The sequence below is a fragment of the Hemiscyllium ocellatum genome, chromosome 37 (genome assembly GCF_020745735.1).
Source record: "Hemiscyllium ocellatum isolate sHemOce1 chromosome 37, sHemOce1.pat.X.cur, whole genome shotgun sequence".
Taxonomy (NCBI): Eukaryota; Metazoa; Chordata; class Chondrichthyes; order Orectolobiformes; family Hemiscylliidae; genus Hemiscyllium; species Hemiscyllium ocellatum.
In genome coordinates this window covers 6,873,411-6,898,009 of record NC_083437.1, presented here as the reverse complement: position 1 = coordinate 6,898,009, position 24,599 = coordinate 6,873,411, and the positions used below count along the sequence as shown (strand labels likewise).

The following is a 24,599-nucleotide window of genomic DNA, read 5'->3' as shown; positions in this document are numbered from 1 at the left end:
TGTGGTGTACTTTAAGAGCATGAGTTAGGACTTTCTGTCATGCACACTTACATACATTTTTTTAACTGAAAAGCTGTTTAACCACAGTGGCATGCTGTGTTGGGTTAGAGTGGACTCTGCAGTGATAACGTACCGATGTTAATAAGGACTGCCTTCAGATCTGGGCTGATGTTTGGTATTGTAGATACAGGGTGAAGAGCAGAGATCTTAGCTTAAAAATCATGTTTTCACCCAAGCCCCTCTTCAAACGTTTATGAATTTAAATTTCCAAATTGATTCCATTTTTTTTAACACTTTAATTCCGATTGGTTTTCATAGGCTACAACATAAATGCAGTGGAAATGGAAGTTCCTTCCATTTTCAGGAGCTTTCTTTTCAGTTTAGACCAAGAAACTGAAGCAAGTTAATGTTGCCCCATGGGCTGAGGCCCTATGCTGTGATTTCTCCTCTCTGCTGGATAGGATTGTTTGCCACAGTAATGGCAACGTCAGTGCTGAGATCTTTGCAGCTCAGGATTACATCTTGATTAATTTTCTCTGTGTCCCATCAGAGATCATTGTCTACAGTCCGTTTCCCGTTGTCAGCTTTGCCTTTGCAATGTTCATTTGTGAATTTCTTGTCCTTTTCCCAGTCCATCTTCTTGCTGCATCTGCTGATTTACTGGACAAAACAGTTTCTGAAAGTGTGACTTAGCAATTGGCAAGATTGCTAAGTATATCAAAATTTGATTTTGAATATTAATACAATAATTTGGGAAATACTACCATGTTAAGACATGAGTCATGACTGTACTAAGGACTTTATCTTATATGCATTAGTGTTAGGACCCAGCCTATGTATATCTATGTGGTCAGAGAGTGCGAATGTGCGTAGAGTATTGTGCAACTTGTGCAACTAATTAAGAATAGTTAAATCTAATTGGTTTCTTGGAAATTAGTCATTCATTCTCCCAGCACTAGTTAGAGATAGAGAGAGAAAAACAGAAATGATCAACAAGAGGCAAAATAATTCGATGGGTTCTTTTCTGGAATTTTGCTCTCCCATAACTAATGGCTACGTGAAGTGAGCTTCTTCTTGAAATGTTCTTTTGTGTTCAGATCAGTATGCAGACTCTTTCCTGGTCTGCTGTAATTATATGACCTCTACCATGAGGTATATATAATTGCAGTTAAATATCACACAACACCAGGTTGTAGTCCAACAGGTTTATTTGAAAGTACAAGCTTTCAGATCACTGCTCCTTCACCATGTAGCCAGCTATAACCTGGTGTTGTGTGATTTTTAACTTTGTCCACCCCAGTCCAACACCGGCACCTCCACAACATATATAATTGCATGCAGACACATCAACAAAGTCACCATTCTGACTGAGTGCAGCCTTTATGGATACAGAACACTGTGCTTCCTGCTAGTTATCCTGGCCACTGAGCAGGCTTCAGTGCAAAAGGCTTGAATAAAATTATTTATGGGTGCCAGACTTGGTAAAACATGAAAATCACCCAGATGTTTTACCTTTACATCTTGCATTCGCAAACTGAAAAGCACTAATGTTAGTTTGATATTCAGTGTTGTTTGGGAAGCTTCTTGCAAACTCTGCTAAGTACTGATGGTAAAAAGTACACAGAAACACTGAATAAGTTGTCCTTCAGATAAGTTACAAGTAGGACAATTGCTCGAGACTTGAGCAGTAGAGAGCAATTGTTGGAATAGGAATAAAGTGTTAAAAAAAATTACATGGCACCTTTCACATCCTTGGGCTGTCCCAAGTACTTTTTAAGTGTAGTCACTATTAGAAAGTTGTAGCAGCTAATTTAAATGTATTCAGATGCCCCAAAGAGCAGTTAGCTAATGACCACATTGCATTCCTTTTGGAAGTAGTATTTGAATCTCTAGTTTGTTCAACAGTGCTGTGAGAACTAGTTGAGGTATTTGAGAGGGAAAACAGTGTATTTATAAGGCAGCATCTCGGACAGTGTCATACTGCTCCAGCGCTGCACTCTTGATGTTAGCCTAAATTTTCAGATCAAATCTTTGAAGTTGGGCTTGACCCTATGTCATAGAGTCAGAGAGATGTACAGCATGGAAATAGACCCTTCGGTCCAACCCATCCATGCCGACCAGATATCCCAACCCAATCTAGTCCCACCTGCCAGCACCCAGTCCGTATCCCTCCAAACCCTTCCTACTCATATACCCCTCCAAATGCCTCTTAAATGTTGCAATTGTACCAGCCTCCACCACATGCTCTGGCAGCTCATTCCATACATGTACCACCCTCTACATGAAAAAACTGCCCCTTAGGTCTCTTTTATATCTTTCCCCTCTCACTCTAAGATTATGCCGTCTAGTTCTGAGGCTGAGTTTGCTTCGTCTGAGAGACAGCTGATTTTCTCAAACTTTATTTTTGTTTGTTACTTAAATTTGAAAAAATCGATGCAATAATGATTCTTCACTTAAAATGTGGGCATTGTTACCAGTACAAGTTTTGTGAATGTGGCATTGATTATACACTTGATACATGTTTGACAATACTTGCACCGTGACATTTCATTTTGATTTCCAGTCTCCAGCATATACATTGGTGTGGACCCGACAGCTCGGAGGTAAACTGCCAAGCACCGCAGTGGACTTTAATGGAATCTTGACCATCCGCAATGTTCGCCCAGAGGACGCTGGTATCTACGTCTGCACGGGCTCCAACATGTTTGCCATGGACGAGGGGACAGCAGAGTTACATGTACCAGGTTCGTGATCTGCACCATTAAGTACTCATCATCCTCTTCTCCCATGGTGCATGGCACTCCAACATCTGCCTCCCTGTGCCATTTGACCTGCAAACAGCACTGTGCTTTTGCCTTGATGTCTCTCTGCTGTACTCCTTACACCTTTTGCTTCCGCTATGCTGTGGGCTGATCCCTTGCTTCATCTAATTAAATTTTACACCTGCAGCCTGTGATACTGATTTTTCAAATCTAATATGTCTTCACTTTTTCCTGTTTTATTTTAATTGATCCCCTTTAGTACAGTCTGGCAGTAGATGAATTGAATAAAATTTAAATATTTATAGTGAGTGATTTTGATTTTAGTAAATAATAGGAGCTTTCGTAGGGAAAGCTGAAGACTTTATTTTAGCTTGGTGCCTTTGTTTACATTCACTCCATTTTATTTTTCGTAGTTCTGCTCAGAGTTTTAGTTAGCTTCAGCATGGTTGCAAATGATTGGCATTTTCTATGCAGTGTTAGCTAGATGTAAGTTCTTGGACATAGCCTGCTCTCAGAGAGGGTAGCTAATTACTAAAGCTTTCAGTAAAGTCAGTCTTAACATTCTGTCAGAATTGCACGGTAAAGAGGAAATAACAGAACAGCCCCTCAAGGCTCTCAACTGATTTATTTTTTCTATAATGTTCTCACCTGTGGACTTCCATTGACCATGCTGAGGTAATCTCTGCAGGTGATCTTTAAAGTGCTTAGCTGGAGCCATTAACGTGGCAAGCAAGCAACCTTGCTGGGAAGTTCAGCACTGCAGGAGTCATTGCGTTAGTGCAATCTCTGAAGATTTTCTTTTTAGGTCGGGAAGTCACAAAACCAAACTGATAGTAGAATTTATGGCACAGTTCAGCCATGATTGGGGGTAAAGGCAGTTGGGACTGAATGACCTTGTGCTGTCCCTAAATGCAATAGTTGCTTTGCAATCTGACTATAACTGAATGCTGGTGTGACATGGTCTGTGATGTTCCGTGGACATCAATACATTAGCTCACACTGTTCTATTTCTTAAAGAGTTCAGAGCTCTTGACATTGGAAAATCTTGTGATTAAAATAATTTTCGTGTCCCTTTAAAATGTGAAAACTAAAATATACGTGCTTCAATATTTTGACTTTATTAATTTGGCCTCCTTAACTTATATAACCATTGTTTGCACCGCAAATTGTAACTTGTAGATAATTTTCATATTGTATATTTTATGTATTTATCACTTTTTGTTAGGGATTGTGGAATCAACTTAAAAATCAAACTGCGGTACTCTGTAATTCCAAGTGTTTGAAAAACTGGCTGCATGACTAATGCCATTTAATTTTCAAAATGCTATGCCTCCAGTTATAACAGACTTCAGTTATGGGCAATTGATCATTTTGCTGGACAGTTAATGTGAAGTTGGGATATTGTGACGTGAAAGCTTCTCCTTTCGGAGGCTGGGATAGTAAAGAGTTGAATGTTAGACCTTAGAGTCATGACAGGCACCGTACCAGCCAGTGATCTTGGTACTCCATGTATCCAGGCTGGGGGAAGGTGAAGGGGTATCTTTGGATTGCACATGCTTCTCACATCCATAGCGGTTCCAGTAGTGTTCATTTAATGTTAACAACACTGGTAGGTCTCATGATATATTACATAAGTGAGGCCATTCAACTCATCATGCTTTCTTCTTGCAATGTTTTTTTTTCAAGCCTCTCAAATCAGCATTATTTTGAAGTCCAGATGATTACATTATAAAGAGTGCAGGTGCCTCAGCCCCCTGTCTTTTCCTCCCCAGTGTTTCTGTTGTATCAGTGGGTGTCGGTGTTCTTTTCCGTTGGTATGAGGTCTCTTTCTGCTGATGCTCTGTCCAGACCCCACGGTAGTTGTGGTTGATGAGGTAACCAGTCACATGCTGGTGGTGCAGTGAGCTGTTTTGGCATTCAAAAATCAACTTTGGACCCCTTGCTTCTGAGAGAATCTGCCATCTCATAAGCCATCATGAACATTGTTTGAAACTGCTTGAAAAATTGTCCCTGTCAAAGCACATGACTGCTTTCAAATATGTATTTTGGAAAAAAGCTGGACTCCACTCATGAGAAGATTTCATTACCAGCTTTAAACATTTCACCAAACACTGCAGTGACTACTTAGCATTGAAATTGACAATTGGAAGCAGGAAACGCAAGTTTATTCACTAGCAATAGAATCACATCTTATAAAATGTCAAAGCAGATATCAAGTTGAAGTCAGCCCCATTGGTAATATATACGCAAGGCTGTCAGATCCAGCATATCTTGTAGAAATGGTTGGTTTATGTTTAATAATTTAAGTATTTGAAATACTCTACGTTTTACAGTTTTAAGAAGTTATATCACTGGATCGTGTTGTCAGCTTAATGGTTAGAACTCTATTGCTCTTGAATTAGACTTTCTTTCCTCAATGCTTCGAAAATTACTACAGCAACACCAAGGAATATAAGGCAGTATAGCTCCTCTGTTTTTCTCCAACTGCAATCCAAAATTGTTTCTGATCTTTCCAATTGAAATGTGCTAGTATATAGTATTATTGGGGTTGACTTTTTGATTTCTGCATCACACAATCATATTAACTTCAGGTTAACTTTGTGAACTCCAGGAGAAAGAAATTTCCCTTCAGGATTTCAATGAAGTTTTCAAATTCCAAAGGTGCTTGTTTTCCATTTGTTTGGTGCTACTAAATAATCTGATAAGTTGTAGAATATTTTTTTCTTCTGATCTTGTGTATTTTTATTAAAGCAATAATTGTATAATTATCTGTATTGTTTAACTGTCAGTCCTGCTGCTGATGGCCTGTTTACCTGTACTCAAATGAACTGTAGCCAATTTTTAGGTATCATTGGATTTTGCTACTTTTTCTGAAGTGAGGCTTTAACAAAGTTGGGTGCCTGCTTTAATTTTAAACTTTTCCACCCCTGTGGAGAGTTTTGCAGGAATCCAATGGTCCTTTTTTTGGGTATGCAAAGTTTACAGCAAGTGAAGGGAACGAGTTAAAGGAAAGGGCAGATAACATTTTAGAAGTGCATATTTTGATGATCCCATCTAATGGGTAGAACCACACAAGTCAGATCCCAGAATAAAATCTGTCCTGATATATCCTTTTTGTTTGTTTTGTTAGTTAATGTGGTGGGTAGTCACTGATACACTTTCACACAACGACACAGATTTTCTTTAACAACATAACAACATTGTACAAATAAAGAAACTTTTAAAAAGCTACTTAAGTATAGAAGATAGCTATAATGACCTTTAAACCTCCAAAAATACAAAGTCTCGGTCTAGTGCAAATTACTGCATTTGTTCAAATCTGTACTAAAAACAAAAAATGTTGGTGATCACAGCATGTCAGAGAAACCATGCTCATGTTTCAAGTCTAGACGACTCTTCATCAGATTTCCGAAGAAGAGTCATCCAGACTTGAAACGTTAGCAAAGTCTCAACCTGTTTCCTGACACCGTTAGAGAAGTGTGAGTTTAGAGAAATCACACCCTTATCTCACCTGTTTGTTTTTAATTAACTGATTCATTTCCCATGAGCTATGACATTAAAATGAATTATTTCCAAATCTGCCACAATGAACTTTTTTCACATTAAGTTTGGAAGTTTAAAAAATGAAACCTTACTACAAAGATAACATGTTTCCTGAACTACTGCTCAGAGTAAGATTAAACCTGTTTTTAAATTCAACATTGATGTCCTTCAAAATTTTAATCTAGATTTTTTTGAACTAAGTATTTCTATGTGTTAACTGTACCTGTCATAAACCTGAACTTTATAAACATACTTCCATTAAAATCACAGGGACCTAGTCACTTGCTCTCTGACAAAATGTTGGATTTAAATACTGTTCTGGGAAGACAGTCTGATCTTGCATTTTTTTAGCAAAAGAAGCCCTTGCCAGAAAACACCCACCTGGCATTATCCTGAAATCCAAATTCCAAAAATTACCACACTCTAAGGGAATATTGTTGCATATTTGAATCATTAAGATGAACAGAACACTCCTCCATTTGAATATGTTTCATCAAACCCTCAGAGCTGAGATAGACTGTCATGTTAGATATTCTGCACAAGAGTTCATAAGGTAAATTAATCTACAAACATCTGACTTGCCAAACCCAATTTGCAAAGATTCCTCCAAAGTTGAAAATGGTCATAATTGGCTTGATCTGGATAGTTCACGGTGAAGGGCTATGATCAGAGAACAGAATTGAGTGAATAACGTTTACTCAAGGAAACCGGACACCTTATTCCAAGCTAAGATTTGCAGAGTGGCTGTTCTTAAAGCTCCCCCATGAAATATATTATTCTTAAATATGTATTTCCAGCAATGCAACCGATGGTTTTCTCAATAACAGCAGACTTGCAGCAATATTGAAAACAATTCCCCTATTATAATGAAAAGCCGGTTCCAATTTCAGGAACAGTTTTTTTTACTGCAAGCTGTTAACCCAATATTCCATTAATGATGACTTTCTTAAAGTCTGCTTATGTAAAATAAACTCTCGGAGAATTTTAACTTTAGGAAGAGTTCACACCTATGAAAGAAGGAACTGAAATTGGGAGCAATCTGTGAGCAGAGCAAGAGGGTTGAAAGAAGTTTTTGAAAGTGTTGAGGGCAGAGGAGTTTAGGAAAGAAGCTTGAATCTACTGGGGTACCATGACTGAATAAACTGCTGCTAACCACTCCGAAAATATATCCGGAACATGAAAAAATATTTTTGTTTGTACTTTTTCTGTCACCCACTTTACATCTGCATTGTACCTCTTTGGTTATGAGGCTCTTCAGGATATCCTGAGGTGATAAAGTGCTCTAGATGTGCAATTTACTTTCTTTACCTTTCTTTTTGCATTTAAATTTAGTAATTTGTTGCTTCGCCTTCTTTCTTAGCATTTCTGTTTTGATGTTTGTGTTTATAATGAGCTTTTGGTGACTGAAAAACAGACGTACTAAGAGCCCAAGTGTGAAAATGGCAAGACAATCCATATCTTTTCCCCATCTTCTGCCTTTTATCACTGCAATACAAGTAGATGAACTGCAACATACGTTTGCAGGGCTAAAGTGAAAAAGTAGGGGAGTGGGACTAATTGGCAAGTTCTGATAGTGATGCTGCTAGTACAGAAGGCCCCCTCCCTGGTCTGGTGATTTTTGCATTGCTTTACACAGTTGTTGCTGACACCACTTTTCACAATTTAGCAGAGACAAACTTCGTCTTGAGCTGATTAAACCCAACCAGTGAATCTGCACACAATTTTGCATTTACCGTAGTCACTGAGGTTCCCAAGTTAACTCTGCATGCACTCGTTATTTGAAAAAAACTAACAAAACCAACTAGCTTAATTAAGGTTTTTTTTGTCATCTAATAAAAACAAATCAATCCTGCCGGAACTGGTTCAGAAAATGTTTGTACACAGATTTTGCTAATTTGATTTACTTGGCATCAAAATAAAGGCAGGCCATCCATTTTCACACTGCTCACTGAGAACTCGACTTTCACTTGCTGTGTACGTCAAACCCTTTTCAAGGTGCAGGGATTGTCCTGTAATGTATTTGTTAAAGCTTTAATTAGACATTTGTTTGAGCCCTTGAGCAAAGTAATGCTGAACTTCAGCTATACTGGACTGAGTCTGCACTGCAATGAATGTTGAGCCAGCCTGCTTTCTGTACAGAGACTAGCACAACAGAAACTCTCTGCAGATTATATCCTGGGTGCCAAAATTTGAGAGTCAGTGATTCAGTTAGTGTGATTCAATTAGGATGATGAAGTGTTGACAAAATGAGGGGAGGTAGCACAACAGTGAGTGTCTGAAAATTTGCTGTTAGAAAATGGACCATGTTCTTTGGTTAATACCTCACATTTAAAATAATAGCCCATGTCTATTATTAAAGCTGTGCTGATGAATGCTGTGTATCTTATTAGAAAAATATAAATCGTACAAAGTGGCAACTTTAACCTCACCTACCAAGATGTGACCAAGTGCCAGTATTACATCCTGCCTGATATTGCTCTTGCTTGACTGTAGCGGAGTATACAATTGAGCAGGTCTCTTGTTTAAAAAAAAGCAAATAAACCAAACTCTCTCCGTTTTCATCAGTTGGGCTAGATTAAAATTACCACCATATCGAAAAAACAGTATATTTTCCCAGTTTAAAAAAATGGGTGCCCTAAACTGCCCACATTATATTGGAAAACGTTGGTAACCAGACAATATTCTAGTGAAGGTTTGACACTGTTTTAGCTGCGAGTACCAATATAGGCGTCCTTACTGGTCACTCAGCAACAATTATTATTGCCAGTGAGCGAGCCAATATCAGCTTCAGCATCCAAAGAATTTCTACTTAAAATGTGAATGTGGGCCAATTGTAACAGATGTTTGAACTTTTTTGGTCAACAGAAATGTTTAAGCAACATTCATCATTTATTTAGGATGGCTAATTAGTAAAGAGAATGTACGATGTGTTTCATTTTCTGAATTATGTAATCACCAATTTGTTCATCCTGCACAGAGTCAGAGTCCAGCTTACACAGATTGAGTAGTTTGTTGCAAGTGGTTGCACAGATGTGAAATTCATTGTGTTGAGATGGTTTCAATTGATGCAGTTCTTCTCAGGTAGGGGTCCAACACACTCAAGCACCCGATCTAATATTCATTTGGTGCTAGGACTAGGAGAGTCCTGGTAAAGCCCTCTAATCAGAGTCATAGTACAGCACAGAAGCAGACCCTTCGGTCCAACTTGTCCATGCCAACCAGATATCCTCAAATAATCTAGTCCCACTTGCCAGCACTTGGCTCATATCCTTCTAAACCCTTCCTATTCATGTACCCATCCAGATAACTTCTGAGTGTTGTAGTTGTACCAGCTCCCACTACTTCTGCCAGCTTGTTCCATGGACACACCACCTCTGCATGAAAAAGTTGCCGGCTAGGTCACTTTTATATCTTGCCCCTCTCACCTCAAACCTAGCTTTGGACTACCCTACCCTAGGAAAAAGACTTTGGCTGTTCACCCTATCCTTGCCCCTCATGATTTTATAAAAGTCTATAAAATGATGCCTCTGAAGCTCCAAGGAAAATAACCCCAGTCTATTCAGCCCCTCCATATAGCTCAAACCTTCCAACCCTGGCAACATCTTTGTAAAACATTTCTGAACCCTTTCAGGTTTCACAATATCCTACAGAAGGGAGACCAGAATGGCAGGCAACATTCGAGGAATGGCCTAACCAATGTCCTGTATGGCCACAACATGACATTCCAACTCCTGTACTCAATGCGCTGACTAATAAAGGCAAGTGTTCCACGTATCTTGTTTACTACCACCTGTGGCTGCACCCTCAAGGAACTATGAACCTGCACCCCAAGGGCTCTTTGTTCTGCAACACTGTCCAGGACCTTACCATTAACTGTATAAGTGCTGCCCCGGTTTGCCTTACCAAAATGCATCACCTCACATTTATGTAAATTAAACTCCATCTGCCACTTCTCAGCCCATCTGGTCATGGTCATATTGTGCAGCGCCAATTTTGGTGTCATCTTCACTGTCCACTACACCACCAATTTTGGTGTCATCTGCACACTTACCAACCATTGTTCTGATATTCACATTTATATAAATAACAAAAAGCGCTGAATCCTGCACCAATCCTTGCGGGACACTGCTGGTGACCAGTCACAAGTCTAAAAAGCAACCTTCCACCACTACCCACTGTCTCCTACCTTCAAGGCAATTTTGTGTCCACATGGCTAGAGGAATAAAAGTTATAGAGTCATGTACACACAAACATCCAACAAACTACAAAGGTAAGCCAGTCAGCCCTTTGAGCCTGCTCTGCTATTGAATAAGATCATTGCAGAGCTAATTTTAACCTGCATGCCCCCAATAATCTTCCATCCCCTTGGTAATCAAGAATCTATCAACTTGCGCCTTTAAAATATTTAAAGTTTGTGCAGCCATTGCCTTTTGAGGAACTGAATTCCGAAGATACTAAACCCCGTGAGAGAAAAAGGTGAAGATGATGGGGTGGCACAGTGGCTCAGTGGTTAGCAATGCAGCCTCACAGCACCAGGGACCCAGGTTCGATTCCAGCCTTGGGCAACTGTCTATCTGGAGTTTGCACATTCTTCCCGTGTCTGTGTGGGTTTCCTCCGGGTGCTCCGGTTTCCTCCCACAGTCCAAAGATGTATAGGTCAGGTGAATTGGCCATTCCAAATTGCCTATAGTGTTAGGTGCATTAGTTAGAGGGATATGGATCTGGGTGGGTTACTCTTCGGAGTGTCGGTGTGGTCTTGTTTCCACGTTGTAGGTAATCTAATCTTATTGGTTTTCTTCAATGTAGCTTTGCATCATTCCCAATTCTACATTGCTGATGAAGGGCATATGCCCAAAATGTCACGCTCCTGCTCCTTAGATGCTGCCTGATATGCTGTGCTTTTCCAGTGCCAGACTTTTTGACCATTCTCAAGTTGGCCATTCTTCACCTGATCGTGCCAAAGGTACTTGATAAAGGTCAAGACATGACTCATTTTTTGGATGTAATTTGGATCTGAACATAGGAGGTATAGTTAGTGAGTTTGCAGATGACACCAAAATTGGAGGTGCAGTGAACAGCGAAGAAGGTTACCTCTGAGTACAACGGAATCTTGGTCAGATTGGACAACGGGCTGAGGAATGTCAGATAGAGTTTAATTTAGATAAATGTGAGGTGCTGCATTTTGGAAGGGCAAATCAAAGTTTACACAATTAATGGTAAGGTCCTAGAGAATGTTCCTGAACAAAGAGACCTTGGAGTGCAGCTTCATAGCTCCTTGAAAGTAGAGTCACAAGTAGGTAGGATGGTGAAGAAGGCATTTGGTATGCTTTCCTTTATTGGTCAGGGCATTGGGTACAAGAGTTGGGAGGTCATGTTGCGGCTGTACAGGACATTGGTTAGGCCACTTTTATAATATTGCATGCAATTCTGGTCTCCTTCCTACTGGAAGGATATTGTGAAATTTGAAAGTGTTCAGAAAAACCTTTACAAGCATGTTGCCAGGGTTGGAGGACTTGAGCTATGGGGAGAGGCTGAGTAGGCTGGGGCTAGTTAATCGGAGTGTCAGAGGCTGAGGGGTAACCTCGTAGAGGTTTATAAAAGCATGAGGGGCATGGATAGGGTAGATAGACAAAGTCTTTTCCCTGGGGTAGGGGAGTCCAGAACTAGAGAGCATAGGTTTAGGGTGAGAGGGGAAAGGTATAAAAGAGACCTAAGGGGCAACTATTTCACGCAGAGAGTGGTATGCCGATAGAATGAGCTGCCAGAGGATGTGGTGGAGGCTGGTACAATTGAAGCATTTAAAATGCGTCTGGATGGGTATATGAATAGGAAGGGTTTAGGGATATGAGCCAAATGCTGGCAGGTGGGACTACATCAGATGAGGATATCTGATTGGCATAGATGAGTTGGACCAAAGGGTCTGTTTCCGTGCTGTACATCTCTGACTGTGGGACAGCGGGGTACAACTGCTGATTTAAAACATCCTTTGGGAAGGCATGCAAGGCGCAGAAGACTTAGCATAATTGAAAATAAATCAATTAATGTTTATGGGCAGGTGCATAAGAATAAAACCAGCTGACATGCTTCATAATTTGGATTGAGGGTTTGAGATCTGAGTTACTGGGTACAGTTTCTTTTGTCCACGTTTTAAAATTGCGAGATCTTTCTGGCTGACAATTTTGAAAGTGTGTGATTGGGGTGGGTGGTGCAAATGGGCAGAGGGGGCGATTTGGAGAAAGAAGTTTTCAACATGCAATAAAACCCTCAATGGAAGCTCAAAAAAATTTTACGACTCTTGCCAATTTAATCCAGCACCAAGCACGATGTATGAGTGATGTAAAGCTAGCCAGCCAAATGACTGACTAGCCTCAGGAGGGAGAAACCCTGACAATTTGTATTGGTTGTGTTTGGCAGATCATTGATGGTAGCTCAGAATTGTTCTGCAGCTTGTCTTTCAGGAGAACCACGTCATAGACTCATAGTCACAGAGATGTACAGCATGGAAACAGACCCTTCGGTCCAACCCGTCCATGCCGACCAGATATCCCAACCCAATCTAGTCCCACCTGCCAGCACACGCCCCATATCCCTCCAAACCCTTCCTATTCATATACCCATCCAAATGCCTTTTAAATGTTACAGTTGTACCAGCCTCCACCACATCCTCTGGCAGCTCATTCCATACACGTACCACCTTCTGTGTGAAAAAGTTGCCCTGTAGATCTCTTTTATATCTTTCGCCTCTCACCCTAAACCTATGTCCTCTAGTTCTGGACTCCCCGACCCCAGGGAAAAGACTTTGCCTTTTTACCCTATCCATACCCCTCAAAATTTTGTAAACCTCTATAAGGTCACCCCTCAGCCTCCAACACCCAAGGGAAAACAGCCCCAGCCTGTTCAGCCTCTCCCTGTAGCTCAAATCCTCCAACCCTGGCAACATCCTTATAAATCTTTTCTGAAGCCTTTCAAGTTTCACCACATCCTTCCGATAGGAAAGAGACCAGAATTGCACGCAATATTCCAAAAGTGGCCTAACCAATGTCCTGTACAGCTGCAACATGACCTCCTAACTCCTGTACTCAACACTCTGATCAATAAAGGAAAGCATACCAAACGCCTTCTTCACTATCCTATCTACCTGCAACTTCACTTTCAAGGAGCTATGAACCTGCACTCCAAGGTCTCTGTTCAGCAACACTCCCTAGGATCTTACCATTAAGTGTATAAGTCCTGCTAAGATTTGCCCTTCCAAAATGCAGCACCTCACATTTATCTAAATTAAACTCTATCTGCCATTCCTCAGCCCGTTGTCCAATCTGACCAAGATCCCGTTGTACTCAGAGGTAACCTTCTTCGCTGTCCACTGCACCTCCAATTTTGGTGTCATCTGCAAACTTTGGTGTCATCCTTGTGGCACTCCACTGGTCACAGGCCTCCAGTCTGAAAAACAACCCTCCACCACCACCCTGTCTTCTACCTTTGAGCCAGTTCTGCATCCAAATGGCTAGTTCTCCCTGTATTCCATGAGATCTAACCTTGCTAATCAGTCTCCCATGGGGAACCTTGTCGAAGGCCTTACTGAAGTCATACAGATCACATCTACTGCTCTGCCCTCATCAACCTCCTTTGTTACTTCTTCAAAAAACGTGAACAGTGTTTCTTTTCAATTGCTGCAGATGTGTCTTGCCTAAGTTGATCATGGAGACACATTAGCAGAGGGTTCATCCGGAAGGGGTTTAACGGTGCCAGTGGATCATGTACTATAAGATAATGGGGGGGAAGATTTGGGCAAAATAATATCAGGCTTACTAATCGGCTGATGAAAATCTTTTAACTAGTGTCAATTTGAATACATTGAAAATTAGGAGTTGTCTTGGCAATATTGGGAACCGAGTTCAGTATTCTAGGTAATAGGCATCATCTCAAAGGGCCCCATACATTTGGATGGGTTACTGTTGCCTTTTTATTCTCTGCACAGAAAGCAGGTTTTCTTTCAGATTAACGGAGAGAGATCTTATTGACAGCTGTGGCAACTCATTACTGCTACTAAGTTATGCAATTGTGACGTTATATACAAAATCTTGACCCTCAGCTGCTGAGGTATTTTAAAGGACTGTTGACAGGGATTTCTACAATGCAAGCATTCAGGAGATGTGCTGTTGGAGCAATTTTTGAAGTGGTCCTTCATGGCTTTGCAAACAATATTGTCACAATGGCAAGATCTTATTAAAACATGATCCCAGCCAATGTTTTGGATCATGCTATTGCAATGATTCAAAACTACACTGTACAATTTTTGCGTTGCAAAATGACTTGCCCTGTGAACTGTTTAAGGCCCTTTGATCTGTTTCTCAACCAGAATTTTCTGCTTGCATTCAAAAAGTTCCTGATATGACAGTGTTTTTTCTAAAATCACAGCTGTTATTGGTGCTTACACAATACAATGTGAACTACTGATCTGAAATTACCTCCCTTTTTTCCTGCCACCGTTATAGCTGGTGAATCAAGTCGAAAGTAAAAGCCATGTAAAACTGATTTATTGTATTTTGTACAGAAGTAAAGCTTTTGCATATACTAACATGCATGTGTGTACCTAGCCTTTTTTTTTGTTGTAATCAAGAGTCTTCAAAACCTGCTACTTATGCATCATTGCTGTGTTTAACTTTTTCATATCCATTCACTACCTCTGCTGAGCAGTTTCTCATTTTCATCACTGTGATTTTTGATGTAAAGGTTTCAACGTTATTTTTCTACAGTTTATTTTCTTGCCTGAAATCGGGCATGCACAGACACTGGAGTGCAGTCTTCTCAGCTTCAAGGAATAGTGAGCCAATGTTAGAAGGAATCTAAGTCAGAAGTCAAAAAAATTAACCTGGGACTGAGCTGCCTGTTCACAAAACCCTGTACAGGAAATCGTTTAATGCAGGCATGTCATCTGCAAGAATGAGATGAAAATTCAGAAAGCAATGGGGAAATATTGAGTAAAGACTGCAAGAATCTTGCCTCTCTATATATCATCAATTTAAGAATCTTAACCTGTAAACTTGGGTGACAGGCAGATATATCACTGGGGCAGTGCCTCTTTAAACTTTGATTCCAAGCAAGAGTCATATTAAATGGCTTCTTGCCTTGATCACTATTTATGGGTTATTTCTGAGTTACATTTCTGCTCCATACTTGTCTTCAGCTATTTACAGGTATGTAGCCAGCATTAGAAAAATATATTTTTAACTTGGTTCTTCTCTGCTAAATTATGCAATAAATCATAATTTGATTCAATTTTCCCCTTCATTGAAGATGATGGAGGACTATGTATTATTTACAGCACTGAAACAGTCCACTCCGCCCAGTTGTTCCATGCTGGTGATCATGTTCTATATGATTCCATGAGTTTTTAAACAAATGTTTATGACTTTATGTACCTTTTGACACTGATTTGCGGTTTTGGAATCCTGGACCAGTACTTCCATTGGTAGGTGAAAGATTTCCAGCTGAATCCTTGTTAGCTTGTTGCTACTAAGTTCAAACTTACACTGCTGTTTTTTTTCCCTAGTGATGCTTGGTATAAACAACTGGTGCTCGTGTTCTATCCTGGTTTACATATTGAACTGTGTAAAAGATTCCCCATTCTCTCCCTAGTTACTCTATTGTCCTTACTGTATTGGTAGAATCCTTTTGGATTCTGCTTAACCATTATAATCCTCCAGGGATTCACCTGATTCCTGATGTCCATACCTGACATATGCTACCTTCTTTTTCTTGACCAGAACCTCAATTTCTCCAGTCATCCAGCATTCTCTACACCTAACAGCCTTACCTTTCACTTTAACAGGAACACATTGTCTAAGGACTCTCTTTTAAAGGCTTCCCACTTTAGAGCCATCCCTTTACCTGTGAATATCCACCCCCAATCAACTTTTGGAAGTTCTTGCCTAATACTGTTTAAATTGGCTTTCCATCAATTTAGACCTATAACGTTTAGATTAGGTCAATCGTTTTCCATAACTATTTTGCGAATAGTAGAATTATGATGACTGGTCCTAAAGTGCACCCCCACTGACACCTCAGTCACTTGTCCTGCCTTATTTCCCATGAAAAGGTCAAGTTTTGCTCCTCCTCTAGTAGGTACATCCACAAACTGAATCACAAAATATTTTTGTACACTCTGAACAAATCATCTCCATCCAAGCCTTTAACATAATGGCAGTCCCAGTCTATCTCTGGAAAGTTAAAGTCCCCTTCAATTACCACCGTATTATTCTTACAGATAACTGAGATCACTTTATGAATTTGCTTCCCAATTTCCTGCTGGCTGTTGGGGTGGACGGGTGTCTATAATACAATCCCAATAAGGTGATCATCCCTTTCATATTGCTCAGTTCCACCCAAATAACTTCATTGGACGTACTCCCCAAAATATCATTCCTAAGTACAACCGTAATGTTATCCATAATCAAAAATGCAACTGTTCCTCCTCTCTCGACCCTCCTTTCTATCCTTCCTATTGCATCTATACCCTGAATTATTAAGCTGTCAGTCCTTTCCGTCCCTGAGCCATGTTTCTGCAATTGCTATGATATCCCAGTCCCATGTTCCAGCCATGCCCTGAGTACATGTGCCTTACCTGTCTTGCCTCTTGCATAAACTTAATGTGTGAATTTGCCCCATCTCTATGGTCAAATATTCCTTTCGTAGTGAAAGTCTATTTGCACAGTAAGAACAGGTATTTGAGTTATACACTGCATTTCGTTTTTATTAATTCACGGTATGTGGCTGTCACTGGATTAGTCAACATTTACCACCTAATTGCCCAGAGTTAAGAGTGAACCACATTACTAAGAGTCTGGAGAGACACGTCAACCAGACAATGTAAGGTTGGCAGATTTCCTTCCCTCATGAATGTTATTGTTAGAAAGCATTTGAATCCCATGGATAGCAGTAAGGGCAGTCTGATGTTGTGCATTTCTAACCTGTCATGTATCTGGTATCTTGTGGAAGAATTGGCAAATATGAAAAATCTTTTCACAGCTGATTGTCGGCCAATGAGTCGATCTTTTCCACCAATTCTGGCAAGGAGCCCTATAATTTCTAAACCATGTCACCATCATAGGTTCTGACTTCCAGTTTCAAGAGAAAAGAATTTTTAAAATGCCACGTAGATATCCCAGTTTCAGGTTTCCTGATCAAGCTCTGCATGGCATTTGAGCCCATGCTGGCTTTATTATTAGATCTTGAAAGGACACAGTTTATCACAGTATTAACGTTATTAAACAGCACAACCAGCTTGCAGTGATCAACCATAAATTAGCTCTCAATCATAAATTAGTCTTTCATAAAATGGTTCTGGATTAGTGGTGCTGGAAGAGCACAGCAGTTCAGGCAGCATCCAAGGAGCAGCGAAATCGACGTTTCGGGCAAAAGCCTTTCATCAGGAATAAAGGCAGTGAGCCTGAAGCGTGGAGAGATAAGCTAGAGGAGGGTGGGGGTGGGGAGAAAGTAGCTTAGAGTACAATGGGTGAGTGGGAGATGGGATGAAGGTGATAGGTCAGGGAGGAGAGGGTGGAGTGGATAGGTGGAAAAGAAGATAGGCAGGTAGGACAAGTCCGGACAAGTCATGGGGACAGTGCTGAGCTGGAAGTTTGGAACTAGGGTGAGGTGGGGGAAGGGGAAATGAGGAATCTGTTGAAGTTCACATTGATGCCCTGAGGTTGAAGTGTTGCGAGGCGGAAGATGTGGCGTTCTTCCTCCAGGCGTCTGGTGGTAAGGGAGTGGCGGTGAAGGATGCCCAGGACCTCCATGTCCTTGACAGAGTGGGAGGGGGAGTTGAAATGTTGGGCCGCAGGGCGGTGTGGTTGATTGGTGCGGGTGTCCCGGAGATGTTCCCTAAAGTGCTCTGCTAGGAGGCGCCCAGTCTCCCCAATGTAGAGGAGCCCATTTCGGGAGCAACGGATACAATAAATGATATTAGTGGATGTGCAGGTAAAACTTTGGATGTGGAAGGCTCCTTTAGGGCCTTGGATAGAGGTGAGGGAGGAGGTGTGGGCAAGGTTTTACAGTTCCTGCGGTGGCAGGGGTAAGTGCCAGGATGGGAGGGTAGGTTGTAGGGGACGTGGACCTGACCAGGTAGTCATGGAGGGAACGGTCTTTGCAGAAGGCGGAAAGGGGTGGGGAGGGAAGTATATCCCTGGTGGTGGGGTCTGTTTGGAGGTGGCGGAAATGTCGGCGGATGATTTGGTTTATGTGAAGGTTTATAAGGTGGAAGGTGAGCACCAGGGACGTTCTGTCCTTGTTACGGTTGGAGGGGTGGGATCTGAGGGCAGAGGTGCAGGATGTGGAGAGGTGCGTTGGAGGGCATCTTTAATCACGTGGGAAGGGAAATTGCAGTCTCTAAAGAAGGAGGCTACCTGGTGTGTTCTGTGGTGGAACTGGTCTTCCTGGGAGCAGATACGGCGGAGGAATTGGGAATATGGGATGGCATTTTTGCAAGAGGTAGGGTGGGAAGAGGTGTAATGCAGATAGCTGTGAGAGTCGGTGGGTTTGTAACAAATGTCAGTGTCAAGTCAGTCGTCATTGATGGAGATCCAGGAGGGGGAGGGAGGTGTCAGAGATGGTCCAGGTAAATTTAAGGTCATGGTGGAATGTGTTGGTGAAGTTAATGAATTGCTCAACCTCCTCGCGGGAGCACGAGGTGGCGCCAATGCAGTCATCAGTGTAGCTGAGGAAGAGGTGGGGAGTGGTGCTGGTGTAATTACAGAAGATCAACTGTTCTACGTAGCCAACAAAGAGACAGGCATAGCTGGGGCCCATACGTGTGCCCATGGCTACCCCTTTGGTCTGAAGGAAGTGGGAGGATTCAAAGGAGAAATTGTTAAGGGTGAGGACCAGTTCAGCCAAACAAATGAGAGTGTCGGTGGACGGGTACTGTTGGGGATGTCTGGAGAGGTAAAAACGGAGGGCTTGGAGGCAGTGGTCATGGCGGATGGAGGTGTAGAAGGATTGGATATCCATGCTGAAGATGAGGCGTTGGGTGCCAGGGAAACGGAAGTCTTGGAGGAGGTGGAGGGCGTGGGTGGTGTCACGAATGTATGTGGGGAGTTCCTGGACTAGGGGGGATAGGACAGTGTCGAGGTAGGTAGAGATGAGTTCAGTGGGGCAGGAGCGTGTTGAGACAATGGGTCGGCCAGGGTGATCAGGCTTGTGGATCTTGGGAAGGACGGAGAACCGGCAGTGCGGGGTTCCCGAACTATGAGGTTGAAAGCTGTGGGTGGGAGATCTCCTGAGGTGATGAGGTTCTGTATGGTCTGGGAGATGATGGTTTGATGATGGGGGATGGGGTCATGGTCGAGAGGCAGTAGGAAGAGGTGTCCTCGAGATGGCGTTTGGCTTCAGCGGTGTAGAGGTCAGTTCGCCAGACTACCACTGCGCCCCCTTTATCGTCTGGCTTGATGGTGAGGTTGGGATTGGAGCAGAGGGATTGGAGGGCTGCATGTTGTGAGGGTGAGAGATTGGAGTGGGGGAGTGGGGGGGGGTAGACAGATTGAGGCAGTTAATGTCCCGGCGGCAGTTGGAAATGAAGAGGTCGAGGGCAGGTAATAGGCCAGCGCGGGGTGTCCAGGTGGATGCAGTGTGTTGGAGGTGGGCGAAGGGGTCCTCGGAAGGTGGGCGGGAGTCCTGATTGTGAAAGTAAGCTCGGAGGCGGAGGCGACGGAAGAATTGTTCGACATCACGGCGTGTATTAAATTCATTGATGCATGGACGGAGGGGGATGAAGGTGAGTCCTTTGCTGAGGACTGATCGTTCGTCCTCAGTGAGGGGGAGGTCTGGAGGCATGGTGAAAACTCGGCAGGGCTGGGAGCTGGGATCTGGTGTGGGATTGGAGCTGGGAGTAGGGGCGGAACCTGTAACTGGAGTGGGTGTGGTGGTGGGGGGAATGGGGGTGGAGTCATGAGCAGGGGTAGTGTTCCCCTCAGGGTTCTGGGGGGTGTGGATAGTGACAGTGGGGTCTGTGGGTGGCGTGTCAGCAGAATGCAGGTGAGTGGCGCTGGTGGGGACGGAAGTGGTGGTGACCACGGCAGTAGGGGTGGCGGAAGTCACTGAACGTGTGGCATCAGCCATGATGTGAGGGGCGGAAGTGATGTCGCGTGTGATGCATGAGGAATTGTGAGGGGCGGAAGTGGTTGTGGGAGTGGCCATGATAGGGGCGGAAGTGACATCATCAGTGGTGTCAGGTAATCCAAAGAGTTTCTTACACAAGGGGTTTAACATTACAATATAAGGTTTATCCTGCACTGCAGTTGGAGTATAAAGAGATTTAAGATTTGATTAGATTACTTACGGTGTGGAAACAGGCCCTTTGGCCCAACAAGTCCACACCGACCCGCCGAAGCGCACCCACCCAGACCCATTCCCCTACATTTACCGTTGCACCTTACACTACGGACAGTTTAGCATGGCTAATTCACCTTATACACGTTGTTTAATCCAGATCAGAATTGGAGCAAAACAGCAAGTCCCTGAGTGCTACTCACCAGCCAGAGTGCAATAAAGGTCTTCCAATCAAGTCCAAATGTGTTATGAAAGGAGTGAAAATTTTACAAGCTTTCAGCCTCAGAATCCTGTTAATTTGACAAGTCTCAAAGTTGATGCTTTGCATCCTCAATAATTCAGTTTTGACATGGGACTGTATTGTGTACCCAGTCTGCTACTTGTTACTTCAAAGAATTCTAATAAATTTGTCAGGGATGATTTCCAATTTGTGAAGCCATGCTAATTCTGTTTGATCATAGTGTGAATTTTTAAAGCTCTGATATGACATATTTTTCTAATAAACTAACATTGTCCCAGAAATGGGCATTACTGTAACTGGCCTTTAGTTACCTGTTCTCGTTTCCTTTCCTTTTTAAATAAAAGTGCGACATGGGCAGTTTCCAATCCCCTGGCACTTGTCTGAATCTAAGTATTCTTGGAGTATTTCTGACCCTAACTATCTCTGTCACTTCTTTTAATATACTTGGATGCACCCCATCAGACAGGGTCTTTACTCCCATCAACTCCCCTAGACTTTTACTCCAGTGGTAGTTATTGTATTTACTTTCTTTCCTCCTTTTGCACTTTGATTATTTAGGATTGTTCGAATGCTGTTTGTGTCTATTGATGTAAAGACTGATGCTGGAGGAGTTGAATAAATACTTTGCATTTTCTGGTTCCTTATTATTATTCCAAGCCTTGTTCTTTAAAGGGGCTTTGTTAACTTTGGCCTGTCTCCTGTTTATGTCTTTAGATAAACTGTTGATGTCTGTCCTGATATTACTTTCAGGTTTACCTGCAAAGTAAATCTACTCCCTCTTTATTTATTTTTAATCAACATTTCCAGTTCTCCGGCTTATCACTGATCTTTGCCAAATTGTATATTTCATTTTTTTCAATTTGATGTTGTCCTTAACAGTCCAAGGATGTGACAGTTAGGTGGATTGGGCATTCTAAATTGCCCATTGTGTCCAGCGATGTGCAGGCTCGCTGGATTAGCCGTGGGAAATGTAGGGTTACAAAGTTAGAGTAAGGGAGTGTGTCTGGGTGGGATGCTGTTTGGAGGGTGGGCCGAATAGTTTGATTCCACACTGTAGGGATTCTGTGATTAACATCCCTGGTCAACCATGATTATTATCTTCCCAGAATCCTTTTGTCTCACTGGGATATATCTTTGCTGTGAGCCATGTGAACTGTTTCGTGAATGTCTGCCATTGTTCTTCTTCAACTGTGTTTGCTGCTGAATTCCTTTCCCAATTCACTGGAGCTGATTCTGTCCTTATTCCGTTGTAATTATTCTTATTTAAGTTCAGCATAATTGTTTCTTCTCAAGTGCAGTGCTAAATTCTATCTATTATGGTCACTGTTTCCTAAGAGATTTTCTACTTAGATCATTCATTAAACCTGTTTCATTACATATTACTAGATCTCTGGTTGGACCCACACGTAATGTTTCAAGAAACTGTCCTAAATGCATGCTATGAATTCTTCCTCTGCCAATCTAACTATGCTAATTAAAGTTACTCATAATTAACCTACCACCTTTTCTACATGCCCTTATCTCCTGATTTACTCTGTGTTTCACCATATGATGACAGTAGTAGAAAGAACACTGCTCTTGCAATAATCCAATTCCTTCCGTGCAAGTGAATTTGGAAGGTACAAGCTTATACTGTGTTATGGACCAGACCAGACCCCTCAATAAACTTGAAGAAAATAGCCTAGATACTTTTTCTTATTTTAAGGGTAAGTGTGAATTGCCATGTACCGGATGCAATGCAACTGGACAAACTACTCGACATTAAGCAAAGCAATTTATTTAAACACTACAGTTAAAATGAAAACAAAAGGAGGAGGAATTTAGAATAACTGAACTATTGAAAAACTTAATTGAATAATAGATACAGTACCATAACTAATTAGCTGTCCAATACAGTAACATCCCATAAACACACCCATTGGCAAAAAGACAAAGTCAGGCACAGATTCTCACATGTAGTTCTCCAACCCAGGAGGAAAAAATCCCAACCCCAACTCCACCAGTCCTCACTTTCCACACCACTAATCTCTGGATACAATGCATCATCCTCCATAATTTTCGCCAACCACAGTCAGACACCATCACGAGAGACATATTTTCTTTGCCACCCCTATCTGTATTCTGCAGCGATCATTCCCTCTTAACTCCCTTGTTAGGTCCATGCCCCCCACCGACCCACCCTCCACACTTTGCACCTTTCCTTGCTGCTGCAAGAGATGTAAACTTTATGCCCAGACCTCCCCTTTACCTCTGCCCAAGTCCTAAAGGATCTTTTTGCATCTAGCAGAGATTTTCCTGCACATCCAAACACCTCATCTACTGTGTCCACTGCATTCGCTATCTCATGGAATGTTTCAGGGAATATCTCTGGGACACATGCACCAAACAACCGTTTGTCCAACCACTTCAAATTCCCTCCCACTCCACAAAGGACATGCAAATCCAGGGCTACCTCCACTGCCAAATCCAAACCACCTGACACCTGGAGGAAAAACTCCTTCTGCCTTGGGGCCCTTCAACCACACAACATCACCAGTTTCCTAACCTCCCCTCCCTCCATCTCATCCCAGATCCAACCCTCCAACTTGGCACCGCCCTCTTGACCTATCCTACGTGTCCATCTTCCTTCCTACCTATCCACTCCACCATCTGCTCTGACCATTCATAATCACCCCTGATCTGCATTTACCTATTGCCTTCCAGCTACCACCTCTTCCTCCTCCTCCCTGCTGCCCCCCCCCCCCCCCCACCACCACAACATCCATTTAACTCTCAGCCACCTTCCAATGCCACATTCATCATGAAAGGTTTATATCCAAAATGTCAACTCTCCTGCTCCTTGGATGCTGCGTGACCTGCTGTGCTTTTCCAGTGCCACACATTTCAACTGCTGTCTCAAATTGCCAATTTCCAATTTCCAAATTTCAAATTCTCTCTCTCTCTTTTCCTGTGCTTTTAATCGTGCTTCAAACTATTTCATTTCCTTTTCATGCTCAAGCTCTTTAATCTGCAATTTGAATTGTAGCCATCTCCAAAGATTCCAAACGCATTTCCAGCAGTTTTAATGTCGAGCTATTGTTGCAATTATCTCCCCTTTCCTCGTAGATTTAGGTAACCCCAATTCCTGCTTGCTTATCAATGCTGAAAGCTTTGCCTTGCTCACTTCTTGTAAGACTCCCTAAGTCACTTCTTCCACCCCCAGAAAAGTCTTAGCGATCAAAGAGCCATTACCACACAAGGCTGTTTAAACCGACTGAAACAAAAGACACAACACCGGCCACTTGCCACTGTTGAGTTCAACAATCTAAACCCAGTTTGGAAGTATGGATTTCGATACTGACAAGATCCCCCAGTTTGTTATGGACCAGACCAGATCCCCACAGTATATTTTAAGAAGGGAGCCTAGACCCCAACATTTTCTTATTTTAAAGGTAGATGTGAAGTGCCATCTTCCAGATGCAATGAGACTTAGTCAAACTACTCTGTTAAATAAAACGCAATTTACTTAACACTAGGAATAAAATGCAAACTAAAGAAAAAGGAATTTAGAGTGACTTATCTATTGGAAAACTCAACCAAACAATTGATACAGACGGATCTGCTATAATGCATATTTCATTAACGCAAAATGGTTGTAACCCGATTGGATGAATTGGGGACACTTGGCTGTAAAGCAATTACTTCACCAACACTTTGTGTGTATTTGTATTGAACGATTTATATTCAGT

At 42.1% G+C, this 24,599-nt stretch overlaps 1 protein-coding gene across 4 annotated transcripts in view; it reads left to right on the top strand.

Moving 5' to 3' along the window:
- hspg2 (heparan sulfate proteoglycan 2) overlaps positions 1-24,599 on the top strand; it is a 530,364-nt gene that overhangs the window by 342,627 nt on the left and 163,138 nt on the right. For all 4 annotated transcript variants that reach the window (XM_060851818.1, XM_060851817.1, XM_060851815.1 and 1 more), the window contains one exon: positions 2,564-2,744. In XM_060851818.1, the coding sequence (XP_060707801.1) occupies positions 2,564-2,744 (181 nt within the window). The remainder of the gene's footprint in view (positions 1-2,563; positions 2,745-24,599) is intronic.